Source organism: Crinia signifera, chromosome 9 (assembly GCF_055691185.1).
Source record: "Crinia signifera chromosome 9, ASM5569118v1, whole genome shotgun sequence".
In the NCBI taxonomy this organism is placed as follows: Eukaryota; Metazoa; Chordata; class Amphibia; order Anura; family Myobatrachidae; genus Crinia; species Crinia signifera.
The window spans coordinates 134,325,098-134,341,219 of record NC_139225.1 but is presented as its reverse complement, the minus strand read 5'-3'; the positions used below and the strand labels follow the sequence as shown (position 1 = coordinate 134,341,219).

General features: G+C 42.4%; 1 protein-coding gene and 1 pseudogene across 6 annotated transcripts in view; both read right to left on the bottom strand.

The window, feature by feature from the left end:
• MAP4K1 (mitogen-activated protein kinase kinase kinase kinase 1) overlaps positions 1-16,122 on the bottom strand; it is a 70,011-nt gene that overhangs the window by 38,398 nt on the left and 15,491 nt on the right. For 5 of the 6 annotated variants that reach the window (XM_083159907.1, XM_083159912.1, XM_083159908.1 and 2 more), the window contains exons 2-5: positions 13,138-13,195; positions 1,983-2,073; positions 730-794; positions 545-600 (exon numbers count right to left, since the gene is read on the bottom strand). In XM_083159907.1, coding sequence (XP_083016033.1) covers positions 545-600; positions 730-794; positions 1,983-2,073; positions 13,138-13,195 — 270 coding nt within the window. Of the gene's footprint in view, positions 1-544; positions 601-729; positions 795-1,982; positions 2,074-13,137; positions 13,196-13,362; positions 15,994-16,122 lie in introns of those variants that run through there. The other variant, XM_083159911.1, reaches the window with a different exon arrangement.
• On the bottom strand, positions 14,731-14,872 carry LOC146039960 (U1 spliceosomal RNA; annotated as a pseudogene).

The window sequence follows — 16,122 nt, the reverse complement described above, 5'->3', positions numbered from 1 at the left end:
ATGACTCAATGTAAATGTATCTATCTCTTATACCTTTTTCCCCCAAAAATGGGGAGATTGCTAGACTAATGAGGGAGAGAGGGAGATTGCTGCTATTTCAGGGAGATTGCTGCAGAATGCAGGCGGGGAGGCAACTATGAATATACAGCACCTAGTAAAGTCCTAGGCCAAGGATAACAAAGCACACCACTGATTGCACCTGTGAACTGCTTCTTATTCAGAAGGCAGATGTCTGTGGGGTTGATTCTAGTTCATTCGGACAGGGACGTTCGGGCCCGTTCCGATGTTTGGGCGTAGAGGACGCATGTGAGGGGATGTGGTAGCTGCTGCTTAGTGAGTGACCGCTGCTGAGTGAGCGGTGTTGAATTAGGCCCGTTGGTTGTGGGAAGTTGCTCAATATAAAATGCATTTGCTGCCTGTCTGCAATACACCTCTTCATTGTACCACCAACTAGTACACATCCCAATCCACCTTATACACAGCAGCACAGCGCAGTGCTATACTATCTAGGTCGTACCCAAGGTCACTCATTGCCATTACTCACATAAAGGGTTTCTCTGCACACATACGCCACCTGTAGCTCTGACAGTGCTCCTGTGACTGGTAAAGACAAAAATAAATAACATTTCATTATCGGCCGAATCCTGGCTCTTATACTGGGAAATAAATGATATTGCAATACTATGAATGAATGAAACGTTCCTGTACCCAAACTGAAAAGGTCTCTACCTTGGTATATGTCTTGCAGAGACCCGCCGCCACAGAACTCCATACAGATCCACAGCTTGTTGGCTCTGTAGGTACAGAATGATGCAGAAGAAAAGGACAAAAAACATCAGCTGGACACACAGTGATCTGTGATCCTGGCCCGATTCAGGCCTGAACTCGCAACTGCGATTTTGCTCAGCGGGCGATTTATCAACACACTGCGCATGCGCACGTTCTTTGTATGCATGCGCGAGGCCATCCTGCGACAAAATCCTGCAACTTTTTCTAAGCGCATGGCGGTCACAAGATGATTGACAGGAAGTAAGTGTGTGGCGGTGGAACCGGCCGTTTTGTGGGAGTGTCTGAAAAACCGCTGGGGAATGTCAGGGAAAAAGCTACACTTAGGGGAATGTCTGTGACATCAGCGCCTGTGATGAGTTGTGAGCAGTGTAGAAAGCATTTGATGGTGAGCCTGTTACTATGGGTTTTGGGCATTTGCGTATGGCTGCAAAGGGATGTGTAGCCGCACACCTCCATTAGCACAGTGAGTACATTGGTTTGCAAGGCGGGATTTCACTCTAGCGGGGCGTTGGCTTACACTGAACGCTGGCTGCTAAGAAATCGCAGTTGTGCAGTCAAGTCTGAATTGGGCCCTGTGGTCCAGCCAGGTAATATTACAGTGATAAGTGTTCCAGATAATAAGGTGGATACATAACCTGGACATTTCTAAGTAGAAGCTGATTCAATTGCTTTAGATAGCAGAGTTTTGCTTGCCACTTCCTCTACCCTCTTTGTCAACGCTCCCTGGGTTTGGCCAGTGACGTAGACATTGTGCTCTATTGTGACTGATATTCACTCCATTATTCTACAGTAGCTTAGCATGCTGGCAGCCTGGCACCCTCCCTCCTTGCCAGCATCTATGTATTGTTAAACGAGGGGGGCAGATGTAATAGCATCAGAGTTTGGCTGCTGTTCGAGATGCCTGACGAACCTTGACTTTTTTTTAATGGTTCAATCATTTACAAGGCATTGTTTTGCCTTGTAAATGATTGCCCCTTTAAAGAAAACATCCCACATGGACATCCAACTCAGTGGCCAATACATCTGACCAGGGGTGAGCGGCTGTATCAGCCTGCACTATAGAGTGGTGACAGGGTGACAGGTCTCCTGTAGTGGTCAGCCAGGACACCTTTACATACAGATTATCAGCTCTGCCTGATGCTGCCCCGACAGAACCCGGGAAGGCAACATTACTAGGAAAGACTTGTCCTCACCGCAGGTAGCTTCCATAATAAGCCACTATGTTTTTGTGAGCGCAGCTCTTCAGTATAAGGACCTCTTTCTGGATTACTGAGAAGTCTTCATCTGTTAAATAAGCAGAAAGATTGTACAAGTTCAGAGGTTTCATTGGCTGGTCAACATTCGTCAGTGTCCTGATTTATGACCATAAATGGCCACCATAAGTTATCCAGATGATAGGTCAACAATCAAATTTATTTCCTTTAGATCTATTATGTTTCTTGGAATTTTTTTGTTTCCATAGTCATAGTAAATATTCAATTATGTGTAACTTTTTATTTTAAATGGTAGTTTTTGTACAATAAGTCGTTTGGGTCAGTTTTGACCCGTGTTGAATTTTCAGTGCATAGGATGTATGAGTACCACAATTTTCAATATATTAATCAATTATAATTGCTGTGACAATGCATTTGTGCTCTTGTTCCTTTCCGTATATGATTTTTTTCCCCTTGTTGTATATAACGGAACAACGTACCGACTAACGAATTTACAAATTTTCTATGACTGACCTTTAAATGTTTGTACAAAAGTCTAAAATTGAATTGATGGATGAAAGCGAAATATTTCACAAATATTTTGTCTGCATTGTGTCATTTTACTATAGAAAATAAATGAATAATATACACAAGTACGAATTTTCTTGTTCTATCAAATGAATGTCAAAATAACTATATGTACTAAATACAAGAAAAATATGTCATACATTGTAATGTTCGAAAGGTTACAGTAATTTTCAGGGGTAAATGATAGAATTACAGCATTTGTATTCCATAAATACAGAGTGGTTCGAAATAATTAAATTACTAATATTAAATACAGGTTGAGTATCCCTTATCCAAGATGCTCTGGACCAGAAGAATTTTGGATAACGGATTATTCCGTATTTTGGAATATTTTTATATTTGAATGAGAACTTGAGGTATCTTGCATTTATGTTGTATGAGAACATAAAAAACACATGAAATACACACAAATATATTTTATTTGTGCATGAAACAAGGTTTTAAAACATGATACAAAGTTTGTGTACAATCTCAGACACTGACTTTGAATGCCAAGCAATTAAGTCCTTGCACATATTTAGTGCCAGTTAAAGATGTCCCCAGTAGTGCCAGGTACAGATGTCCCCAATAGTGCCAGTTACATGTTATTTCCCCAGTAGTGCCAGACACAGATGAAGCCAGTAGGTTTTTAGCAAAATATTAAAAATAAAAGTACACTTTGGAGACTATGGTTTTCGGAATAATATGGATAACGGACAGTGGCGTAACTACCTATTTTGCGCCCCCCCCCCCCCCCCCGCCGCAAATTTTTTTGGGCGCCCCCACTCCCCCTCCCCTCGGCACCCCCCGCTGCTGTCTCTTGCCGTGCCCGGTGCCGTCACGGTCCCGTCTCTCCCAGCGCTGGCTAGTGGCTCCTGCTGCTATAATGAAAAGTCTCTTAGAAAATGGCTGCCCCCATACTGCAGCCAGAAAGCTGTCTGCAGTATGGGGGCAGCCATTTTCTAAGTGTCCATTTTCATTATAGCAGCAGGAGCCACTAGCCAGCGCTGGGAGAGACGGGACCGTGACGGCACCGGGCACGGCAGGCAGGTACCGGCAGAGACAGCAGCGGGTAACTATAGCCCCGCAGACCCCCGGCGCCCAAACTTTCTCTGCGCCTCCCCGCCACCTCGGGGGCTGCAGAGCTATAGTTACGCCACTGATAATGGATATTTGGATAAGGGATACTCAACCTGTACAATGTGACTTCAATTCCATAACATTGATTTTTAGACCATGGGTCATTTTTGACCCGAACACCTTAGGTGTATGCTCCCTTGTAACACCCTAGTTCATATTAAATATATATGTATCACTGTGCTAGTGTGCTGGTGAGTTTACCTGGTCTTTTAATACATCTATATATATTCTTATCAAAGATTTCACAAGACTCAAGAAAATAATTAAAAATGGTACAATGTATAAAATACTAAATCTAAAAACACATAAATCACATAATAATGAAAAAACAAACAATTTCTAAGTAAAGCAATAATAGTAATTAGCATCAATACAAGAGGTTAATCAGAGCGGCATCTGAATCAGAATCAGCTTTATTGGCCAGGTATACTTATGTATACTAGGTATTTGGTTTGGATTGCTGTGTCACAGTACAGATGAATATAACACATACAGATATGCACTAGAAACGATCCTGATGAAGGACACGGACACATGAGGAACATACATTTACTGAGCTGCGCAGCACCCAGGCAACCATTCAGTGGCGCCACTTGGTGATTGCACCAGCCAGATAGGTAGCCAGTAACAGTACAGATATAGGACACATACAGATATGCACTAGATGTATCCTGATGAGAGACACAGACATGGGGATATATAGTTATTGAGCTGCACAGCACCCAGGCAGCCATTCAGTGGCGCCACTTGGTGATTGCAACAGCCAGATAGGTAGACAGTAAAACAGTACAGATATGGGACACGACTGTTAGGTTAGAATTAATTCAGCTTAAAGTTAAAGCAGTAAGGGCCTTATTCAGACCAGTTTATAGAAACATAAAAACATAGAATTTGACGGCAGATAAGAACCACTTGGCCCATCTAGTCTGCCCCTTTTTTTAAACATGTTACCTCAAACCATATTTGATCCTTATTTTTTTGTAAGGATATCAATATGCTTATCCCAAGCATGTTTAAATTGTACTACTGTATTTGCATCTACCACCTCTGATGGTGGGCTATTCCACTTATCTACTACTCTTTCTGTGAAAAAATTCTTCCTCACATTTCCCCTGAATCTTCCTCCCTCTAGTTTCAGTGCATGTCCTCGTGTTCTGTTGCTCCTCTTCCTGTGAAGAATGTCTCCCACCTGTACCTTGTTAAAACCCTTGATATATTTGAAAGTTTCTATCATGTCCCCCCTTTCCCTTCTCTGCTCTAAAGTATACATATTAAGATATTTTAGTCTTTCCTGGTACGTTTTGTGATGTAGGCCATGCACCATTTTAGTTGCTCTTCTTTGTACAGTCTCTAATGTATTTATATCCTTCTGGAGATATGGCCTCCAGAACTGAACACAATACTCTAGGCCATGCACTATTTTAGTTGCTCTTCTTTGTACAGTCTCTAATGTATTTATATCCTTCTGGAGATATGGCCTCCAGAACTGAACACAATACTCTAGGTGAGGTCGTACCAATGACCTATACAGTGGCATTATTACTTCTTTCTTTCTACTGCTGATACCTCTCCCTATGCAATCAAGCATCTGACTTGCCTTCTTCATTGCTTTGTTACATTGCCTACCTGCTTTTAAGTCCCCTGAAATAATAACACCTAGATCCCTCTCTTCCTCAGTAGTTTCCATTATAGTGCCATTTATACTATATTGAGTCTTTGGATTTCTGAGACCCAAGTGCATGATTTAGCATTTTTTGGCATTAAACTGTAGTTGCCATTCTCTTGACCATTTCTCTAATCTACCTAGATCCTCAATCATTTGTTTTACCCCTCCTGGTGTGTCTACCCTGTTGCATACCTTTGTGTCATCTGCAAAAAGGCACATTTTACCCTCAATTCCATTTGCAATATCACCAATAAAGATATTAAAAAGCACCGGTCTAAGTACAGATCCCTGGGGTACTCCACTTGTAACCTTTCCCTCCTTTGACTGTACTCCGTTTACTACAACTCTCTGTTTTCTGTCCTGCAACCACGCTCTTATCCATACAACTATCTTAGAATCCAATCCCAAGCTTTCAAGTTTATTTAACAGTCTGCAATGTGGGACAGTGTCGAAGGCTTTACTAAAGTCTAGATAAGCTACATCTACAGCCCCACCTTGATCTATTACTTTAGTCACCCAGTCAAAAAAGTCAATAAGATTTGTTTGACATGATCTTCCCCCAGTAAACCCATGCTGTTTTGGATCCTGTAAATTGCTGGTTTTGAGATATTCTACAACTCTTTGTTTTAAGAGTGTTTCCATCACTTTCCCTACTACTGATGTAAGGCTCACTGGTCGATAGTTGCTTACCTCTTCCTTGCTTCCACTTTTGTGCAGTGGGACTACATTCGCTGTTTTCCAGTCCTCTGGGATTACTCCAGTAGCTAGTGACTGGTTGAATAATTCTGTTATTGGTTTTACCAGCTCCCCTTTAAGCTCTTTTAGTATCCTTGGATGTATCCCATCTGGCCCCATTGATTTATCCACTTTCAGTTTTGAGAGTTCTGTGAGGACTTTCTCCTCTGTAAATGTACTTGTCTCTCCCTCAGTTTTCTGACTATACTTGCAACTTAACTGTGGCCCCTTCCCCTCTCTTTCAGCAGTGAATACTGAGTAGAAATAATTATTAATATTATCTGCTATTACATTGTCCCCCTCAAGAAAACTTCCACTCTCTGTCTTCAGTCTAATTATTCCACTTTTTGTTTTTCTCCTTTCACTTATATACCTAAAAAAAGTTTTCCCCCCTTTACCCACTGACTGGGCCATTTTCTCTTCAGCCTGTGCTTTTGCACATTTGATTACCTTCTTAGCCTCCTTCTGTCTAACAAGATACACTCTGTCTAACAAGATACACTCTGGGCTGCTTATGTTCCCAGCCTAGTGAACAGGTAAACGCAGCTGGTGCCCATTGCGCGTATTCCCTCACTAGCATGCAAGGGGATGTGTACGCTTTCACCCGCAAGGGGGAAAAATCATTCGATAGTCGCTGACCCAATGAATCGGCACCTTAATACTTTATATAGCAGGTCTTCTCAGTCACACTAGTGAAAGAAATACGAGAGTTTAAGAAAAGTATATTTCACTGATTAGTGGGTCGTAGATTGAAACAACCATTCAATGTATTAGCCATGAGTTCATCATGGAAGATTTATTTGATATTGATAGCGATGGGGTAAAGAGCAGCCCGTTGTCAGTAGGGTGACCAACTCATCCCTTTAATCCGGGACACATATTAATTACACAGGTTCTGTGGCTGGCTTTCACCTGGTTTTAAACTGCCACAGAACCTGTGTAATTAATATGTGTCCCGGATTAAAGGGATGAGTTGGTCACCAACTTGTCAGTTTGTTTTGTAATTTGTTTTATAAAAAAAGTCCAATTTCAGCTGGTACACCGCACCTTCAGCCCTGTTACAAATGCCCCCAAATCACCTCCATGATCCACTACACATCATATCTCCATGCCAAACATGCTTATTTCCAAGCATCGTCTTCATAAACCCTGAATAAAAAGTCTGTCTGATTTGTTTTCTTGTTTTGCTGTGATAAAGTGTCCCTAGTTCTCACCCTGGTTACCACACCACATGAAATATTATATGCTTTCCTGTGACCCATTTACTCTCTAACAGTAGTCTAATCCTATTCCTCCCACTCATGTCCCAGTGTGCCAAGCTAGGGAACTGATGGTCAGAAAATCATTCCTGTCAAAGTGCTCCTGTCCCTTACATGGAGTGCAGGCAGCCATTTTGTCAGCTCCAACAATATTCACACAGTGACCGTGACCTGGCATTACTTTGTGCCTCATTCATAGAGGCACAGGAGTTATAAGAGGAGGAGGCCCATGTGCAGCCTCCTCCGGCCCATGTGCAGCCTCCTCCGGCTGGACCCCCTCCTCTATGCCAGGAGCAGCACTGTGTAGTAGGGTTTGAGCACTAGAGTGCACAGACCCTACTGCACTTGCGCATACCTCCAGAAAAATAGCATGTCGGACATTTTTCTGGTGATTTTCCTATTGTCGCTGCAACCAGCAGCAGCGCAGCATTGCGCAGATGGCCAGAAAAATGGTTGCTGCACCATTTTTCCAGATACTTTGGCAGCACTACTAACTCTGTAGGGTAAGTATTAGAAAAATGGGTGCAGCATGCTCGGTGTGGGCCCCCCTGTACACTGTGCCCACTGCACCCATTATAGATAGAGATCAGAGACATCTTTAGTTCGTAGTAAACTTATAGTCTGATCATTGTGCCAGGCCTCAAAAAGCAGTAAGTGTAAGTGATTATAGGGTTGATATATCAAGCAGTGAAAGTGGAGAAATTGCCCCTAGCAACCAATCAGTTTTGAGGTAGCATTTATCATGTACAGTCTATAAAATAATAGTAACATTTTGAACCAGGATGGAAGGGAGAAACCAGCAGCCGGAGGAATCCCCATGACAACAAGCGGTAGTGGTAGGGTGACCAACTCATCCCTTTAATCCGGGACACATATTAATTACACAGGTTCTGTGGCTGGCTTTCACCTGGTTTTAAACTGCCACACCTCAAGACTCCATTTCACCTGGTTTTAAACTGCCACAGAACCTGTGTAATTAATATGTGTCCCGGATTAAAGGGATGAGTTGGTCACCCTAGGGACACATATTAATTACACTGGTTCTTTGGCAGTTTAAAACCAGGTGAAATGGAGCCTTGAGGTGTGGCAGTTTAAAACCAGGTGAAAGCCAGCCACAGAACCTGTGTAATTAATATGTGTCCCGGATTAAAGGGATGAGTTGGTCACCCCAACAAGCGGGTATCATGAAGGGGGTTGGGGGTCGGCTGTCGGCTATATGTATAGTAACACCACTGCTATTATTTATTTACATAGTCGTTAATACCTAAATAATTTTTTATACTATGAACCTCTCAAAATGTGAATATTAGGTGTTATTGTGGAATGTGAGGGGCACTCAGTGATCATAAACTACATATTTGTGAATATTCCGTATAAGACTCATATCCGCGTGGGACCCCCAGATATTTATGTTGTCAGGTCTGCAGCAGATATGTGGGAAAAGAAGAGAACAGATGTATAAATATATAATTTTATTATAGAGATGTGTGACGATAATTACTGATAAATCTGTGATCTGTATCCTGAGTCATACAGTGCAATATATAGGCAGTCTTGTTCCTGTTTATTGTAGAACTGTATTAGATTCGGGCCGAGGTAATGCCTGGGCACTGACATTATAGGGTGGAGCGCAGAGGAACAGCATTTAATAAGGAAGTCATCTGAACCACAGAGACATTTTGAGCTCTAGAGTGTGTAACATTATTCCGGCAGACCCAGTACCTATTACCCATCCTTGCCATCCCTCCCGTAAAAATCCAGCCCCCCGGGAAACAGGGCCATCTTAACCGCATTACGAGCCCCCGGGCAAAGCAGTGCAGTGGGGCCCCTGCCTAATATATATGTAAAATTACCCACCACTACACTACTGTCCTGTCTATACCTTACACTACATTACTGACCCCTCTGAGCAACAGACAGCACAAATGCCGGGTCGCTCCGTGGACGGACACATGCCCAAATCATGGGTGCGACCAGGCACTTGCGATGTGAATGGGGTATATGTCATTACCACCTTCAGCGATGGAAGTTACTGTACATTATTTACTTATTAACAGTTTCTTATATAGCGCAGCATATTCCGTTGCGCTTTATTGTATTTGCAGACATTCAAAAGGTAGGGCCCTGCTCGCAAGCTTACAATCTATAGGAAAATAGGCATTGATACACAAGGATAGATATTCTTTATTGCATAAAGTCCACCAGAATGCAAAGGTTCCTGGTGTGCTGTAAGATACGGTGACCCAGCAGTTTGGCCAGGGGTCAGGAGGATGGAAAATGTGAGAGGATATGTGTGGCCTGTACAGTGGGGATGTGATTGGATTGGAATGGTATATGAAGGTTAAGTGGCTGGTTCTGGAATTTGATAATCTTGCCTGAAGAGGTGAGTTTTCAGGGAACGCTTATAGGTTTGGAGCTGGGAGGAGAGTCTTATTGTGCTTGGGAGAGCATTACACAGAGTGGGTGCAGCCCGAAGAAAGTCCTGCAATCGGGAATGAGAGTGAGTAACGAGTGTGGATGAGAGACGCAGATCTTGTGAGGAGCGAAGAGGTCAGGTTGGAAAATGTTTTGAGATAATGGAAGAGATGTTTGTTGGTGCAGTTTGGTTTATGGCTTTGGTTTATGGCTTTGTGTGTAAGTAAAAGATTTTGTATTGAACAAGGTAGAATACAGGTAACCAATGAAGTGACTGACAGAGTAGCTTTGGAGACGATGAACGTCTAGCTAGGTAGATTAGCCTCGCAGCTACATTCATGATGGATTGTAGTGGTGAGAGCCTGTATTGGGGAAGGCCAATAAGGAGACTATTGCAATAATTAATGTGTGAGATGATGAGAGCATAGATTCGAGTTTTTGCAGTGTCTTGTGTAAGGTAAGGGTGAATTTTTAATATGTTTTTTAGGTGCACGTGACATGATTTTGAGACAGATTGACAGATTGAATATGAGGAACAATATGAGGAACAAAGTAAAGTTCAGAGTCAAGGATGACACCCAGGCAGTGAGCTTGATTGTGAAGAGATGATGTATAGATTGAGAAACGCATAGGACCTAAGACTGAACCCTGAGGTACTCCAAATGATAGCGAAGAGGAGGTGGAATCACTACAGGAGCGATTAGATAGAGAGAGCTGTGTCTTTAAGACCTAGGGATTGTAGTGTTTGTATGAGAAGAGAGTGGTCAACAGGTGTCAAAAGCAGCAGAGAGATCTAGGAGAATAACTAGTGAGTAATGGCTTTTAGACTTAGCAGTGACCAGATCATTCACAACTTCAGTCAGTGCTGTCTCTGTGGAGTGTTGGGAACGAAAGCCTGACTGAAGTGGGTCCAAGAAGTTGTGCGAGTTAAGAAAGTGTGTGAGGTGAGAGTAGGCAAGTCTTTCAAGTAGTTTGGAGGTCCATGGAAGCTGACAGATGGGACGATATTTTGAGAGAGAGCTTGGGTCAGAATAGTGTTTCTTCAGAATCTGAGTAATAACTGCATGTATGAACAACAAAGGAAGATACCAGTAGAGAGAGGTTACAGATTTTAGTTAAGGTTGGGATGAGTATAGGAGACAAGGATTTACTTATTTGTGAGGTTATAGGGTCAAGAGGAGAGGTAGTAGAGTGGGAGGAAGAGAAAAGTGCAGATACTTCATCTTCATTTGTGGGATCAAATTAAGTAAATGTGCCAGAGGGTAATTGAACAGATCACTGACTGAGTTGGAACATACCAATTTGTCTCGGATCTTGTCAATCTTGTCCCTGAAGTAGGAAGCAAGATCTTGTGCATGGATAGTGGCTGGTGGCTTGGGTGAGGAAGGGTTGAGAAGGGATTTAAATGTATTAAAAATAAGTTTTGGGTTATAAGCTTATGGGTAAGTCGAGCTTAAATGAGTAAAAAGTGACCTGTCTGTGCACTGAATGCATATTTTTGCGTTGCACCCATTGCTGTAGTTGGTTTCAGCTGTTTTGCGCGGGTAAAGCCAAACTCTCTTGGTGCAACAAGGGCGCTCAACTGAATGTTGCCAATGGGCTTGTGCATCACATAATTCTGTCCTTTGCATATACAGAACCTGTTGTTTTTGTATTTTTAATAAACGTATCACTATGGAAAGGATATCTCCTGCTTCCTGATCACCAGCCCTCATAGCAGCCATCTCCATAGTTTTTTACGTGGATGGAATGAAGCAAGATCTGCAGTCGTAGTTTACAAACCTTCAATATATGGGCTAACTGCCTGAGAGGGATCTTGCAATTAGGGTGTCCAGGATCGTCGGGATCCTGGGATTTGGGGCCAAAATTGCTGGGATTTCAATCCCGGGATTGGACTTTCAGTCTTTATGCCGGGCAGCGATTCCTGGCTTCCCCTGTGCACAACTGTGTGGCTCTGCGGAAGGTGACGTGTAAGAGGTCATGCTGCACAGGCCGCTCAGACCCCCGCCGCATTTTCCGTCCTCCATTGCTCAGCCCCCTCCTCCCGAATTGCTCGCTCTCCAAGTTGTCAGCCGCATGCCACTCCGCTCCCCAGCCACACTGTCTGCCCTCCTCACTGTCACCACCTGCACTCTTCATGGAGGCACTGCCCACTCATTCGCCCGCCCAGCTCCCGGCCACACCTGCCCATGTAAGTGAATATGCGGGGCAGTCGTGCCGTTTTTTTTTTTAACTAGGGAAGAAAATCCCGGGATCCCAGGAATCCCGGGATTGAGCATTTTTCAAACCTGAAACCCGGGATTGAAAAAATGCCCCGGGATTGGAAAAATGCCCCGGGATTGGCTTCCCTACTTGCAATCCCTAATTGTTGGGTTGGGGCTGCGCTTTGTCAGTTGCGTGATTCAGCAGCTAGATAGACGCTTATGTGGAGTTTTCTAGCCAGAGACTAAACCCAGCAATAATCACTTCTTTCAGGTCACTGGGAAAGGTTCTCCTGGTTATCTGCCTACATCATCACAAATCAGCAGATCACATACTTGTAAGTACATCTATAGTGATATCCTCTTACATCTACTAGTTTCCTGTGAAGAAATGAATAAACTCATTAAAAGATGTGGGCTGTAGGTTTTACACATCTGATAATAGCATGAATACTGATTTTAGTGCACACATCATTAGCATATAACAAGCTACAGTGTACCGCAGGCAAAGTGCAGTGTATGTACTACACCAGGAGGATTGCTCAAGTTCACTGACCCCAGGAGACAGGCGCTGGCATCCTGACATTAATTTACTCTGACACCTCCCAACAATACCAGCTGTAATTACCTCTGATGAGCAGTCAGGAACCTGTACAATTCATATGTGCACTTATTAAAGGGATGATCTGGCAACCCTGATCACGGTGGGTGGCGTGCTTGGAGTCACAGAGGTGTGGCAGAGCTACTTGGCTAGGCCATCATGTGCCTGGATCGGGTCATTGCCCCTTCTGGCATTTGCCAGGAGAGCCAGCTGGCCAGTTAGGCCGCTTTTCCTATTGACATAAAGAATATACGAAAGCTTAATTCTGAGATGACGTTAGTTTGGGGTTCAGCTTGTTGTCACAGCTTGGGTTAATTGACTAAGGTAGCCATCCTCATTTAGGCTATGGTGATGTCAGTAAGCTATGGTGATGTCAGTAAGCATCGCAAACTGGTCAACCTCTTGATAAGAGCTACAATGCGGTGGTAGAGCCTTTATCCGGCAAAAAAAACCCCAGACATTATCAGCATTTCATAAATAGACCCCTACATCTGCTTATTAAAGTGACAGTGTCTGTGTGTAAGTGTTAGAGACACGTTGTATTTATTCGATCGGAAAGGATGGGACTTACCGGACTCCTCTTTGACAATTTTCACTGCGGCCAATTCCCCGGTCGCCTTGTTCCTGGCCTGCAGATGTAAGAGTGCAGAATGATGCGCAGTCAGGTAAGGGAAATAATCAGAGACATGAGATGATAAATATATCTCAACCAAATAAGTTGGACGTGCATTAGTGCGAAAGTGATAAAAGTTCTACACAAGTAAATAGTTGACATATGAAAATGTCATCAACTTACCAAATTAATTCTGTCTTTAGAACATGTGGAAATGGCTGTTTTCCATCTGCACCAGGTTTATCAATTCTAAAGTCGTCAACATTATGCCTACCATCCTGGAATGGCCAGGAGGCTCCTGAAAATCAGAGGCCCCTCTGGCTCCCTGTAAATGTGGGCTAGTATCCCACTTGCCCCCAAACACACCCGCATTCCCCTCCTCCACTGGTCAAACACTGGCAATTGGGGCTCTTTGGGGAAGGGGCGGGGCTAAAATTATGCAAATCACATAATTTTGCTGAATTTTTCCCATTGGTGACGTTGGGCTCTGTCCCTGTCCCCCAAAGTGGAGATAAGTGTTTCCTCTCCGGGCTAACGATAAAAGTAGGTATGAGATTACGACCATGTCAACATTATGAATGTAGGCAAATTATACCAAAGTCCTGTCACACAATAGAGTGAACAAGAAAGAAGACAATAGTTTTGCAGACCACAACATGGCCGGGTAACATACTTCCCTCCTCTATACTTCCCTCCTTCAGTCTATTCAAGACTGAATTTGGCCCCGTTTTCGATGGTGAACATCTTTGTGAAGGCCTTTGGCGAATATCACACTCGGCAAGGTGTTCGCTCAGTAAAGGGAGGGAAGAGGGCAGGCAGGGGGTGGCAGCACGGGAATGCACAGCATTTTATGGGTGTCCCCATAAAAACTTTTGGGGATTCGCATGGCAGGGGGACGGCATTTACCTGTTCACTAGGGTGCGATTACATGCAGCCTAGCGAACAGGTCTGAATCAGGATCAATGTACCATAGAACTGAACTTTAAATGTGTTCTCTAGGGCAGAGAATGATGTAAAAGTCCCTCAATTGAAGTGGCAACATTTCTTAAAAAGTCAGTCACATTACTGACTAATCAGTTTTACTGTTGGCAGCCATGTAAGGTGCAATTTTTTTCCTATGCAACTGCGATGAATGAGTAATGTAAGTATTAATCACTTGGGTATTAATCACTTATGGATCATTCATTGACATTAATAATGAACTGTGCATATGTAGGGGAAATACAACTTTGAACTTAGAGGTTAGGCCACCCCCAGGCACATTATTGGTCACCCCCCATCATGTCAGTCCCAATGCTTTCTGTCCGCCAATGAGCCCCAACCTCATCTCGCCACCACCTGCACCACAATTTGCAGCCTACTCCTGTCAGTTGCAAATAAAATATATATATAAAATAATTGTAATAACAAGAAAAGAATCATCTGGCCTCATCAGCCTGCTGTGCCATCCCCAGCAAGTGCCACTTTTAGGAATGTGCCTCGTGGATTTAGTAGGAAATCTACCCTTGGGCAGTGGTGTGATTCCCGGTTGGTTTCTACTTTTTTTTTTTTCAGGGAAAAGCACGAATGCAGTCCCTCACTATCCCTAATTAGACAGTTGAGTTTCCCGCATTTGGGAAAATTGCAGGGGTTAGCACAGAACCCTGGGAGAACTACCTTCATGATCATGGTATCTCTCCTGCCAGGTAAGTATGTTTTTTACATTTTAGATTATTGCCACTTTAAAAAAATGAATTGAATGAGTTTTTTCTTTTAATATGTATAACGTTCTTTGTCCTCCTGATGACAGGGTGCTTGTAGCCCCAAAACATTGTGGGAGCATTAAAGTCCATTTTTGCTTCAGCTGCAGTGCTGAGTTTACTTCCCTTTGTGGTGGTCCTGGATCATATACATAGTGTTTAGTTGTCTAAAAGGACGTGCTTCGATAGATTGGTCTCAATATATTTCCTACAAAATTATAAATGATTTTAAAAAAATCATTCAGAATTTATAAAAATGCTAAATTTAAACAGCAACAGACATTTTGTCATACAATACATTACTTCAGTAAATCTAAATATCACCCTTATTGGAAGAGAAGTATTTTCTCGATTCACAGGTTCTCCTAATGAATCGTTTATGTATCCTACGCGTTTCATCTTTAAGATACTTCTTTGGGGGTAATTCTTAGGTTTATGTCTAATCCACACAGACAGGTTGTATAAACATCAGTTTCCTTCATAAGTTCAAGGTTACAAATAGGGAGAATTAGAATTGTGCCAACAGATAAGTTGTACGAGTTGAGGATGACAAAGTAAAGGAACAAGCGTCAATTGTGTATTCTGATTCTCTTTCCTTCCTAGACATGATGAATATGCAATACAGTATATATACAAGTTCTGTAATGTTTCTCAGCTTGTTCCTACTTTCTGTAAAGAAATGTCACAAACTTTTTTTTTTGTATTTTAAGTTGTATTGTATATTTTAAACTATGTACTCTATGATTTTAGATTTACCCCTGATGACGTCTCTTTGGGACGAAACGCATTATATTTTGTGCTTTCAATGTTGTCAAATATGAACAACAATCACTCTGAAGCTGAAATTGTTTACCAGCATCCAGATGAATTTTATTGTTTTTAATAAATATATTGATGTGACATATTTTATTTGAAATTTGTATCATATGATCTAAGTGGGGAACATACTATAAGGTCACTTATACTCTCCCCATCACTACTGTTGCCATTTTAATGTCTGTGGGTCCCTCCCTTACAGGGTCCTTAGTGAATAAGGTGGCCTTGCTCATACAGTAATTTTGAGCGCAAATTAGGGGTATTGTTGCTAAATATATATATATATATATATATATATATATATATATATATATATATATATATATATATATATATATATAGCTCTCTAAATTTAGTTCTGCCTGTTTTGTGAGATGTAAAATCATGC